The sequence below is a fragment of the Malus domestica genome, chromosome 03, assembly GCF_042453785.1.
Source record: "Malus domestica chromosome 03, GDT2T_hap1".
NCBI lineage: Eukaryota > Viridiplantae > Streptophyta > Magnoliopsida > Rosales > Rosaceae > Malus > Malus domestica.
Genome location: NC_091663.1, coordinates 30,500,035 through 30,513,228, shown reverse-complemented (window position 1 = coordinate 30,513,228; position 13,194 = coordinate 30,500,035). Strand labels below are relative to the sequence as shown.

Below are 13,194 nucleotides of genomic sequence, written 5' to 3'. Positions count from 1 at the left end.
GGTTGGAAATTGGAATCTTAATAACTTCCATGTTAGAAAATAAGAGGATTTAATATTAATGGGTTATAATTTGGGTCCAAATTCCATAATTACACACAAAAATAAATGTTTCTAATAAATAATAAGAGTAATAAAAGAAAATATTAATGAGACAACAGCGGTACAGCGCGGATGGTAATCCCCAAAATATTCGCCACCGAAACCCTAGAGACAGAGACATCTTGATGTGGATAACCCCTACAAACCTTTTTAATTGAGTTCGAATTTGGAGCGCTTTTTCCGATAGAGGTACGTAATTGGAAGCTTTTTGTAATTAAAACTCTACTCGGAATTCAATTTTGTGCTGGCATTGATCCAGGTCAGTTTTTGGTTTTGGGTTTGTTTGCAATTTGCAGTGGTAATGTGATTTGGGGGTTTCTGGTTGGATTGGGGATTGGACTGCATGTTTGGTTGATTGGAAGGAAAAGTGCTTTTAGGAAGTGGGTTTTGCATAGAATGTGGTTTGTGTGCTTTTGGTTCAGTGTATTCGAGCGCATTGGTGTTTCAGATCGTAGGCAATTAATTATATTTGGAGTTGTTTAAGTGCGTGTTGGTTTTCGGGATCCTTTCGGTTCTTTGTGTTTTGGAGATTCAGTTGGAGATTTTCAATGCATATTTGGATTTGCAGCTTCGAAGTGTAATTCATTGAGGATTTTCTGGTGATTTGAAGTATGATTTCGAGGTGGGGGCGGTGTTTTCGATGATATCTTTGCAAAAGAATTGTGGGTTTGTTGATGTGAATTTGGAAGTGTAAGAAGTTAAGTCTGTTTCTGCATAGCGTTTTTCAAGTTTCGGACTTTGGAAAAAGAATCTGGGTTTCCTGAATGAGAGGCTCTAGTCGAAGGAGAAGGAAATAAAACTTAAAGAATTTGTGGATTTGAAGGTACAATGACTGGAGGGTCATTCGGTCTACGTACAGGGAGTTATGGATCACTACTACAACAACAACCGATACAGAATGGTCTTTCACATAATCAGCCAACACCTATTCTTACCCGCAAGTCTTCAAAGTTGCTTCTTTCCGGTTCAAGGGAGAAGGAAAGAGTTTTGCCCTTTGTCTGTAGATTCTTGGGTCGAAAGCGAGTCACAATGCTTCTTTTGGTTGTCCTTGCTCTTTTGGTTTTCGTATTCAATTCCTTCACTGTAAATAGAGGTTTGTTTTCTTTATCCCTGCTGCTTTTAAATCCACAGTAATGTATTCATTTTTAAAACAGGAATTCGTAAGAGTACATGCATGAGTTTATACCAGTTGAAACTTTACAAGTAACCGATTGTCTGAGCTTAGTATTATTTTGCATAATCAGAAGCTGTCTTGATATTGGCTGTGATTGAAAGTATGGAACAAACATGATTATTGTTTACACCTTGATATATTGTAAGAAATATCACTCAATTGAGTTTACCTAGCTGTATCTATTTCTTCATAATTGGAGCTAGTATGTTTGAGCCTTGCTTGTTGATGTCGGAACGAATTCTGATTTTGTAGAGTGTTTTCCCATTTTCTGTACAAATTCATTTATTGTTCTCTACAATTCTTTTAAGTAAGATAATGCATTTTTTTTTTTTTATGATGATGGACCAGAAAGCACTAATGTCATTATGACTCAACATAGTGAAAACGTAATACCTTATCGCGAGGAGATGTCAAGTAGTTCCGTAACTTTTGAAGACGTGGAAGACAGACATGACATTAAACTTCCTTCTCCCCATTCCCTTACTCAACCATTTGCTGTTCGTGGAAATGCCCCTCTATTGCCTCACCACTGTGAAAATTTTGCATTTCCCCCGCCTCCTCCTCCAACTGATCGAAAACGCTATGGACCACGCCGTAAGTTTTTGTATTTTTCTTTATTCTTTCAGTGTTTTTTTTTTTATGGGTTACACATTCTTTCAGTGATTTTTTCGGTCGCCTATTCTTTCAGTAATATACCATGATATTCAATATGGTTTAACATCTTTACATGAACTTGAGAAGTTATCACAAACGTTCTGAGGTGATGCATATCCTGTTGCTGAACCATTGAATTTATTGTTCAATTTCTTTCAGCATGCCCAGTATGCTATCTACCTGTGGAGCAGGCTATAGCTAGTATGCCAAGCTACCCCTCAGAATCACCTGTCCTACATAATTTGACATATGTTTATGATGAAAATCCTACTAGAGTTGAACCACATAGGGGTTCTGAATTTGGTGGATTTCCAACTCTAAAGCAGAGAAATGACTCTTATGATATAAAAGAATCCATGATGGTCCACTGTGGGTATGTTTACTCTCATCATTTGTTTTGCCTTGTTGCTTTTTATTAATTAATGATTTTGTGATCCTTTTCAGTTTGTTCTTCTATCGATGATTGCATTGACCCTTACTTGTGTTCTCTTGGTGCTTTTCAGATTTGTGAACGCAAGCAAACCTGGTCACCGGTCTGGATTTGATGTTGATGAAGCTGACCTTATGGAGTTGGAGATGTACCATGATGTCATTGTTGCATCAGCTGTCTTTGGTAAATCTGAGCTTAAGAAATCGTGGGATGTTTGCTTAACCGTATGCATATGGTTTACTTTTTCTCATGGTTGCATCTGTATCCTTGACAGGAAACTATGACATAATACAACAGCCAAAGAACATCAGTGAGTTTTCAAGGAAAAATGTTCCATTCTACTTGTTTATTGATGAAGAGACAGAAGCTTATATGAAGAATTATAGTGTCCTGGGAGACAGTAAGAGGATAGGGTTGTGGAGAATTATTGTTGTCCGCAACGTTCCTTACAGTGATGCAAGGCGTAATGGAAAGGTCAGTTTGTTTTGATTGATTTGGTTCATCCTTTTGGCCACATCCCACAATGTAGCTTGGATCAGTTGTTATTTAAAATTTATTTTTGGTTTCAAGGATTTACTGGTGCTTTTAAATGTTTTGTTTCTTCCATGCTGCATTTATAGATAGGAGATTTGGTATTTTTAAGATTAGTTTATATGATTCATGGGAATTGATAGAAGCATTGCAAAGAAACACACATAGACAAGCATGTATGAGGATGCTGATATCATACAGAGATTGGTATAATTTGAGCATAATTCCTATACCAAACCGGCCTGGCCCTTTTAAAAGAAAAATATTTTTGACCGATCTGGCTGCAGCATCCAGCTCACATTCAACTTCTGGTCTTGGTTATGTTCCAAGTGCTGCTTGCCAAGTTGTAGTTGAACCTTTAACCTGTAGATGTTGGGCTTTGCAACTGGAGTTTGGTCTGTTGTCAAATTGGCACTCCTAACCTTGGTTTTGGTGTTCCCTTTATGCAGTGTATGGATTTTAGGAAAAGTTATTGTCAATCTATTATATCAGGTGGTGCTTTTAATTTAAATTAATAAATAGTGGCGTGCTATCCAGAATTTACTCCATCTGGATTAAAAGGGGTTGGGGAAGTTTTTAGATGTTATTGACACTTAATGTTTTTGTGGCAGATTCCGAAGCTTCTATTGCATAGGATTTTCCCCAATGTCAGATATTCTATATGGATTGATGGAAAGCTTCGGCTCGTGGTGGATCCTTTTCAAGTCCTTGAGAGGTACACTTCTTTTCTGACTAATGCCATGTGCACGCCTGTAGTAGTATAGTTGAGAATCTGAAATTACTACCCTGCCTCATACAACAACCGGGTGTTTGCTTAATTATCAGTAATTTTAACTGTGATTCTTTAATCCAGCATGCACTTTATGTAACAATGTGATATTGCAACCAGTTCTTATGCTGCTGTGCAAATTCATTCGTTTTTGAGTTTTACATAAATAAACCTTGATTTTTGAGTACTTAAATAATGTTACAGGTTCTTGTGGCGTCAGAATGCAAACTTTGCAATTTCAAGGCACTATAAACGGTATGATGTGTTTGTAGAAGCTGAAGCTAACAAAGCTGCTGGAAAGTATGATAATTCCACCATTAATGAGCAGATTGACTTCTATATTAAGGAGGGTTTGCAACCTTATTCAGAGGCTAAGTTTCCAATAACCAGTGGTAGGTCATTTATTCACGTGCTGTCATATGTAAGCTTGTGCATACATATGGCAGTGTATGTTTTTCTGCTTCGGTTTGCATGTAGTAGCATTATCTTTCTCTTTGATCTGGAATGGGTGCTTTGTTCTGTGACTTTCTGCAGATGTTCCTGAAGGTTGTGTTATCATAAAGGAACACATTCCCATCACAAATTTATTTACCTGCAATTGGTTCAACGAAGTTGATCGATTTACCTCCAGGGATCAGTTAAGCTTCTCCACAGTGAGGGATAGAATCATGGGAAAAGTTGATTGGAGCATTAATATGTTTTTGGATTGTGAAAGGCGGAATTTTGTAATTCAGGTAATATCTGTGGTTTGAAAAATTACTGTATTTCATTCAACATGTTTTGTTTATTTGGAATATTTTAGGTTTGTCAGGATGTTGTAGAGTCGCAGGGTTCTGTTGAGCGATTAGGTCTTTTTATTTAGTTCCACCAACGCTTGCATCTGTGTTTTGCAATCTTGGAGATTTAGATGCATTGTTGTGCTAACGGTGCTCTGTTTAGAGTCCGGGAATTACTTGGAAAATGGCTCATTTTTCCCAAATAGAAATTGTGTGCTGTTTGAACGGTTCTTTTCATCTTCATAGCATATGAAGGTAAAAGCTTATCCTCAGCACGAAGGTACTAGTCAAAGTAGATTAACTAATGGTAACTGGTAAAGTTTACTAGGATAGGATGTCAATGTGCCGAACTATGCTATAAGGTCCTCCTGTCTCTTTTTCGTTCTCTTCCTTTGAATGCATAAGCTTTACATGTTATTATATGTTCATAGTGATTGCAATGTACAGGCATACCACAGAGAGTTACTGGAGCACATGCCTCCTCCCCCACCTCCTAGGGTTATTGTTCGTCGTCCGCCATCTTTGTCTCATGGTACCACATCTGTAAAGACTCCAATCGGGAAGAAGATTTCTCAAAAGCGTGTTCGAGGAGATAAGAAGCGCCATCGTAAGGTTGCTGGTGGTAGTAGAGACAGCAAGACATTCTAATTTTTCTTTTTCTTGTTTTCCCCTTGAGAAATCTTTGAATATAGGAAAAATGTAATCTTCCTCCCCCCTTGTCACAAATTATATGTCGCGGGGTAGGAAGATTTGGTTAGATATGTGCAGGATAGGAAAGGACAGATAAAAGAAACTCAAATTTTTGTGTTGGAATTGTTGATATCATTCAAGTTTTTGTTCCTTTTTCTTCAAGTAGCTGTGTATAATCTTTTGCCATGTTCCTCGTGCTTCCTCCAGAAAACTAGTGACAGATAAATATTGTTTGACGTCCCATTTCAGAATCCTTTTTCAACGTGTTACGGTTTGTCTTACCAACGTTGATTTTGTTCATTTTTTCGTATTGACACAAAACGATCAATCGTTCATCGTTTGAGCTCTTAATGTGAAGGGCTGGGAAAGCTAAAACATACAAGGAAAGCAAATTGTGCAGAGAAAACGGAGGTTGTTGATGCACATGCCATTGAAGGTGGGAGAGGAGATGCGAGGAGGTTTGCTTTTGCAAGATGGAAGGAGAGGAGCTGTAATCATGTGATCCCGTACTCTGGCCATTACTTGGCTATGCATTGGTAAATGTGCCCGATGAGTTTGAGGGATTGAGCAACACACCAAGAGTGGCGATTTCCGGACATGACGTGTTACACGATTTGCAATTCGCATGAATATAAAAGTATAAAACACGTGAATAGGATTAAACATAAAATTTCTCAATTTTTTTTTAAAGTATGGGATATTGTATTATTAAATTATTGCTTTTATATATTTTGTTTACTAATCAACCTGTGGATTGACACGAACACGACATAAATATAAGTAAGTTAACTCGATACATTCAATGATTCAATCCCTAATAATAAGCAAATGTACAAAGATAAGCCTTTTGAATAAAAAAGAAGGCCACTTCGACTTCCACTTCCAGTTCCACTTCCACAGCTGTAGCCTGCAAGTGAGGTGGTGGTCTCATTTGATGGTGATTTCTTCTATGTTATGTAAATCTCAATGCATTAAGATATAGTAAAGTTGCTGTCATTGGGTTGGTATAGGAGAGAACAAAGCAGGACAGCTTGCTTGTACATGGATTTACAACCATCCATCTAAAAGCCTTTGCCTTTGGGTGCAGAAGATTTGTAGTTGTTTTTTGGTTTTATGTGCAGATGCAGAAGATCCTGTCAGCACCAGCTCACAGTGTGAAGCGGGTTTCCTAATTCCATGTGGAAAAGTTTGAAAGATTCACAACTTGAAGTGGAAGTCCCTTCAAAGTCCTACTTCTTATACAGATTTTGCTGAGTAAGTAACTATTCTTTTCTTCAGACGATTTTAAATTTGACGGATCATAATTTTAAAAAAGGACGTGAGAAAATATTTTCTTGAATATAGTATTTTTTTGTCCATGTAATAAATTTAGCCTAAAGTAAATTAGAAAAATAATGTAGACCCCCAATGGTTCCATGAGGGTGCGTTTGGTACGTGGGACGGGACGGGACGGAACGGGACGAGACGTTCCGTCCCGCGTTTGGTACGTCAAAAATGGGTGGAACGGGCTGTTCCACGGAACAGATTTTGGGTGTTTTTGCGTTCCACCTCCCCCCTGGAACGGGTTTGTTCCACGTCTGTGGAATACACTGTTTTACCATTTTAAGACAAATATACCCCATGTATTTTTCAAAAATTACACCTTCGTTCCGTCCCGTCCCATTCCGTCCCGTCCCGTCCCGTTCCGTCCCGTCTGCGTACCAAACGCACCCTGACTCCACAAATGTTTCAATTGCTTTGCAGAACAGGGAATCAAAAGCAATGTTTAAAACGAAAATTAATGAAAATGTTTTAAAAACTTTGAGTTTTAACGATAAAGATAAGATAAAGAGTAAAGTAAATAGTAACGTGATTGACTTTTTAGTATAAAAAAAATGTAGTTTTCGTTATGTTTAAATGTATGATCTTTTCCATTTAAAGCATCTTTAAATATCTACAGCTAATCAAATCAATTAATATAAAATAAAAATTCACCACAAATAGAAAAATCCCTCCACTGACAATCAGCTGTTCGGCATGTTGTAGTTGCTGAAATATCTCAATCGAGATTCATTCCTCTTTCCTCTCTCCCCTCTGTCAAAACTGTAAAACCCCCTTTTTTCCAATTTCATTTCCTATCAGAGTCCCAAGATTTGATTCATGTGAAAAACATTGATAAATAAGGTTTGGGGTTTTGTTGGGGTTTTCCTTGTTTGAGGTTTGATTCTTTATTTCAAACCTTAAAATCTTGAAATCTTGGTCTGTTGGTCTATCTGGCATCTGGGTTTCTCGAGTTTTAGAGTGGAAGCTAATTAAGGTTGGCTTCTGATTAGTTTACTTGCTCTGGTTTCTGGGATTTGTAAAGTGAGACTTAAGGGTTTAGGGTTTTTGATATATATGTGATCCTTTCGGAGATTTTTATTGAGCAAATTGTGGTTGAATAAAATGGAATTTCGTTTTGTTCTATGATACAAGCGATATTCTAAACTACGGATAAGGGGATTCAAACTTGGTACATAGGAGAGCACATCTTCTTTTGCTAATGTGACTACGCCCACGTCTCGAAGTTTATCCGTACATGTAGAGAAGAAAGACTAGGGTTTTACTTGAGATTTTGAGCTATGGGGTTATCTGGGTTTTTCCTAATATGTATGCTCCACTCTGTTGTTGCTTTGATTTGTGGAGCTTTGATGATGTTTTACTCTTATGAATTCTCTGTGTTCATCCATGGCCATGATACAGCAAGCAAGCTCCAAGGATCAACACCTCACGACCGGCTTTTGATCCGAACCGCAGATTCCTTCTCCGGTCTGCTCCTATTTGCCATTGGATTCCTTCTATTCATGGTTGCTTTTGTCAAGGACAACAAGTTCCAGAGCTTCTTTGCCAAGGGTTGTGTGTTGCTTCACATTTCTATGGCCATTTGGAGAGTTTACTTTGAAAGGGACCTTCAAGACCTAGCCGGAGACTGGCCAAAACAGGTCGCCGGCGACATCACATTGGCGCTTTCGTGGGCATTACTTCTTGTGTACTCATGGAGGGAGAAGTATGATTAGCAACGAACTGCAGTTGCCTTGCTTGAAATTCCATGGTGCTCCGAAGTTTCTTATATTTCAGGGTTGCACATTTTTCATTTGTTGGAAATGGAATTGTGGTTTTCGTTCCTCAGCTTCTTGGTCATATGATGTTGGAAATGGGAATCATCATGTCTAACAAAACAAATGATGTTGAATTCTGGTAACTCCAAGAATTGCAAATAAAGAAAAACAAAGATTAGATTTCACACTTGTGGTTAGTTTATAGGTTGCTTGGATCTTGTTAATCTTGAACATGTTCTACAAACTCCCTTGTTCATTTGCAATTTTGCACATTCAGTTGTGCCCCTCTTGTAAATTTCCTCACACTATAGATCGAATAAAATGACGGGAAATGCATTTACTTATATCTTTCACTTGGTTTTACGACTTATGTCTTTCACTTGGTTGGACAACAATGTGTGACAAATTAATGTAATTCACGTTTATATTTTTCAGAATTCGTAAAAAGAGTACAACATACAGTTAGAAGGCCATTCTTAACATGGTTTTGGCAGTTTGTGCTACAATTTTATATTGACGTTAGGTTAATTTGTTTGATAAGATACAAAAAAAAGAAAGAAAGAGTCAATTTGATAAAAGCTATAAAAAATAAATAAAAAAAGAAAAGAAAAAGAAATGAAAGTTTTCAGCATATATTTTGTAGGCCCACTAAGCCCAACACAAGAGTTGACTCTCCGACACAATGCGTGATCAATTAAGTTAATTTACGTTTGTATTTTTTAGAGTTTGTAAAGAAGGTACAACATATAGTTAGAAGACCATTCGTAACATGGTTTTGGCAGTCTGTGCTACAATTTTATATTGACGTTAGGTTAATTTGTCTGATAAAAAAAAGAAAGAGTTAATTTGATAAAAGCCATAAAAAAAATTAAAAAGAAAAAGAAATGAAAGTTTTCAGCATATTTTTTGTAGGCCCACAGAGCCCAAGACAGGGGTTGACCCTTCGACTCATACGCGGCCCAGTTTTAGCCTCGAAATTTTGAGCGGCCACTTTCGTCTTCAGAGAACAAATACCTTTTCTCTGCTCCCACTTTCTGCCTTCCAGAAAACGCAAAGCTTCTTCCTTTCAGCTTCTCCTCCTCCTTCCTTTTCAGCGGTAAGTAATTCCTTCCTTCTCTCATACATTTCTGTGACCAATTTCGTTACCCTTCTGAGACATATTTACTTGTCCATCCAATAAATTATGTATGTAAAGTTCCAAAATCTCTGTGGTTATGGCTGTGTTGTTGTTTGATTAGATGGGTTGCTTTACTTTTCATCTGGGTTTTCTGCTTTGCCTTTGTATTTAATATTTATAGTTTCTGCTGCTTTTGGTGAATATGTAGTATTTATGCGGGAGTTTGCTTGTAGTAACAAAGTGCCCACCGTATGTTTGAAGAAATGCCCGAGTGGGTGTTGGATAAAGGACGTGTCTTGAATCTTGATTGAAATCCGGAACTATGGTGAAAAATTTTATTTCTTCATCTGGGTTTTTTGTTTTGGGATCCTGTGGATTTGTGCTCGTTTGGAGAAGTAGGGTTTAGGGTTTTTGCTTTTCGGTTGATTTCCTCACTTTTACACGAGCTAGTGTCTAGTGATTAGGCTAATCCGTGATTAACGTATTGTAGGGGGTGTTTTTCTATAAATTACGACGCCATATCTCTCTCTTCCATTCAATCTGTTTAGGTATGATATGGTGCATACCATCCTTCATGAATACATGTTGATCATTGAGGCTGCTCTGAGTGAAGCTGATGTTCTTTGTTTTCTTTCTTGTTTTTTAGTAGCATATTTCTGTTAGGTCTTGAAGAACTTTGAGAAATGGGTGGACTGCCGGCAGAAAATACTTCCTCTGCCTTGGTTTTGCAAAGGTCAAGCCTAATCAAGGATCAGCAGTCACTACTCCTGCCCTGGACACAAAGCCAAAGAAGAAGATCTGCTGTGCTTGCCCGGATACTAAGAAGCTGCGAGATGAATGCATTGTAGAACATGGTCAAGATGCTTGCACAAAATGGATCGATGCTCATCTCAAGTGCCTTCGTGCAGAGGGCTTCAGTGTTTGAAATATCCGGATGGTTAAGATAATAAATTGAAGGCTATGTTCAACAGTTTTGAAGGGAAACCATTTACTTTAGGTTTAGACATACAACATGGTAATATTTGAACGTTGGTGAATAATACAAGGAAGAAGAGCTTCTGCAGTTCTGTCTACTGTTAGATGCAACCATATTTGACTTGTATATACTTAAATATTACTGAGACTTACACCTTCAAACGTTATAGAGTTACAACATGTGATCTTAATATATGCTATTGTCTTGGCTAATTGTAAGGCTCTCTCGAATTAGTTTATCATTCAACTATTCGTAAATTCCTTGATGAACTAATGCCTTGCTAACCTCTTATTCACGAGGATTAACATAAATAAACATACACGCCTAGTTGGTGTTGTCTCAAACGAATCATGCGATGTTATGTGGCTATGCGTTTCATTTCATGTAAATCCCTTTCCCTAGTCACACCACCCATACAGTGAAATGGGATTTCTATTTCCGCGTTTTGTGCCATTCGTTTTGGTGGCTCAAGGAGCAAAAGGAATCAAAACATCTTCAAATGCTAAATAAAATGATTGAGCATTCTAATCTTCTCCCATTTAATACCAATCCCAAGATCCAAAAGGGTTTCCAATAAGAACATATTGGACATATCCATCATATTTTATTTCATTTTTATATAACGGTGATAACGGAGGGATAATCGAACATCAAACCTCAGATGAAAGGGTAAATTAAACTACTTGAGCTATAAGTCCATTATCCACAATATTGTATGCAAGAATACATCTATTACATTCCTATCTGCAATTCCTTGATTAATTGCAGCTATGATGTGAAGCAAAATTATGGTTAGGGAGAAAATAAAATGGAATTAAGAGAGCCAAAGCATGTATTCTAATAATATCATTTCATAACATCACAAGGCCACGAACATGGCGATTACATGACACAATCACAGAGACAGTGACAGGTTTTCACAGACACTACATGTCACTCAACAGACACAAATACTATAAACAAACCAAAGACAAAGCCACAACGTTGTTTTCCCACAAACACTTTATTCGTTTACATCTTTAATTTGGTTGTATGGGTTTAGTGACCACAGGTGCAGCTCACACATGAGCAGCCTGTGCCGCACTTGCACTTTCCGTCGTGCTCGGCGGCAGGAGCATCCACGAAGACGGTGTCCATGGAGCTGCAAAATTAATCAAAACTCTCCACAGTTAGTCTGAAGGAAACAAAGAGAAGAAAAGTTAATTCTTAAAATGTATTGAAGTTTATGACATAAGTACCGGTTCTCAGTCTCAACGATCACCAAGTCGTAGCTGTTTCCCTTCTTCCTGCGATTTAAAAAATTGGCATTTTAAAGCTTTGAAGGCATATATGCACCAATTAGATCGAAAAAAATGAATCCGAAACAGCAGATCTTCAACGTCAAGAAGAGAAATACCACATACTAGAGCTAAATCATTTCAGTTAAGCCCTCCATCAGTTATTAAGCAAGTAAATACCCTATATAATCTTGTTATTAAGCGAGTAAACTACTAGTTGGTAACCCTAGTCGAACCCTTTCTATTCGAGAAACATTTAGGTGTCACCGAGGATATATCACCATATTCCTATAGCACTTATCACGTATCTTGATTTGATTAGCACTATAGCTAGGGTTTAGTCTTCAGCGATACATCCATGGTGTCATACCTACGAGGATATCCAAGACCTTCCCATCTGTATAGTCTATATACAGAAGAAAGACTTTCATAACACAAATACACTATCATTGTAATAAAAACTATTTCGGCTGTGTTGTGAGAATAAACTTATTTTTGCTGCTTCACGTTTTCAGTTTTTTTTTTTCACCCAAAACCGTGAAAATAAGTTGTTTTTAATTATTTACCAAACACCTTTTTAAGCTCAGTACCAAACCAGTATTTAGCCATGCAAGATTTACAGATCCATAACTAAACTGATAAAGAAGCATTACTTACACGCACTGGGTGCTGTCAGCGCAGTCGCAGTTGTCGCACTTCCCCGACATGTTGCAGATGAACTTAGAACTTGGAACTGAAGTGTGTTTTAGGGTTTAGCTCGAAGGGTATTTTGCTTGCTGTATCTCCAATCTGCACCATCGTCCTGAATTTATAGATGCACGGAGAGGGAAGAAGCAAGGGTGATAGTTGCTGGGAGGTGGGGCCTACAGTAGATAGTAAGGTGTAGTTGGGGGCCTCGAGGCATGTGGGAAGCACATGTCTCCCGAGAAACGTCCGAAGGAATCTTGATAATGGAGGGCTTGGTTTGCTATCCTCCTCTCGTGTCAACTTCAGTTCTCTTGTTTACAAGATGACCAAATCACTTCGTGCACGCATATTGAGATATGAGTTGATATGTATCTCTCTCTCACTCTCAAGTTCTTAACTCATGAATTGGGAAAAGATTATAGATTAATTGTTATCCCTAAAGCTCTTAGTTTGTAGTATAATTAATGGAGATAAGCATGCACTTTGGCCCTTATAAAAGACATATGGGAGAAACTTGAGTGTAATCGACAATATCTCTCATTCTAAATCTCTCATAAAGTGATCAAGAATATCTCCAAAGACTCGGTTTGTTAAACTATTTTTGAAAGAGTTAAAACTTTTTTAACGTGATCAAATATCGTGGAAGAACACATGCATGCTTCTTCAGGAAATATTTTCAAGTGCTTCATGCATAAGTACTTAATTAGTCGCAAATGTTCAGTTTATTGGAGATAATAACTGGCAAGGCGAGGTCGGATTATCCGACTCGGATACGCCCTCCTGCAGTCCTCACTCCCAAAATAACCCCATCCCCCCATCCTCCCCACTCCATCCCCATTCGGCATGGGTTTGGGAAATTGAATCATCTGTATTTTATTGACAGAGATTATATGCAGCAAATTGAAACCGCTTTAGGAGCACCAAAAACTTACTAGTG

At 37.8% G+C, this 13,194-nt stretch overlaps 2 protein-coding genes and 1 pseudogene across 2 annotated transcripts; all 3 read left to right on the top strand.

Moving 5' to 3' along the window:
* On the top strand, positions 1-5,285 carry LOC103430607 (probable hexosyltransferase MUCI70). Its single transcript, XM_008368757.4, has 10 exons — positions 1-288; positions 396-1,192; positions 1,622-1,867; positions 2,087-2,300; positions 2,431-2,540; positions 2,632-2,831; positions 3,500-3,603; positions 3,862-4,049; positions 4,192-4,391; positions 4,881-5,285. Exons 2-10 carry the CDS (start codon positions 928-930, stop codon positions 5,079-5,081), a joined length of 1,728 nt encoding a protein of 575 aa, XP_008366979.3. The 5' UTR covers positions 1-288; positions 396-927; the 3' UTR covers positions 5,082-5,285.
* A 1,827-nt stretch (positions 5,286-7,112) lies between these two features.
* LOC103430599 (uncharacterized) lies at positions 7,113-8,544 on the top strand. The gene has a single exon (XM_070818441.1). The coding sequence runs from the start codon at positions 7,724-7,726 to the stop codon at positions 8,156-8,158; it is 435 nt and encodes a 144-aa protein (XP_070674542.1). The 5' UTR covers positions 7,113-7,723; the 3' UTR covers positions 8,159-8,544.
* Positions 8,545-9,198: 654 nt separating this feature from the next.
* On the top strand, positions 9,199-10,505 carry LOC103430593 (cytochrome c oxidase copper chaperone 2-like; annotated as a pseudogene).
* The last annotated feature ends 2,689 nt before the right edge of the window (positions 10,506-13,194 follow it).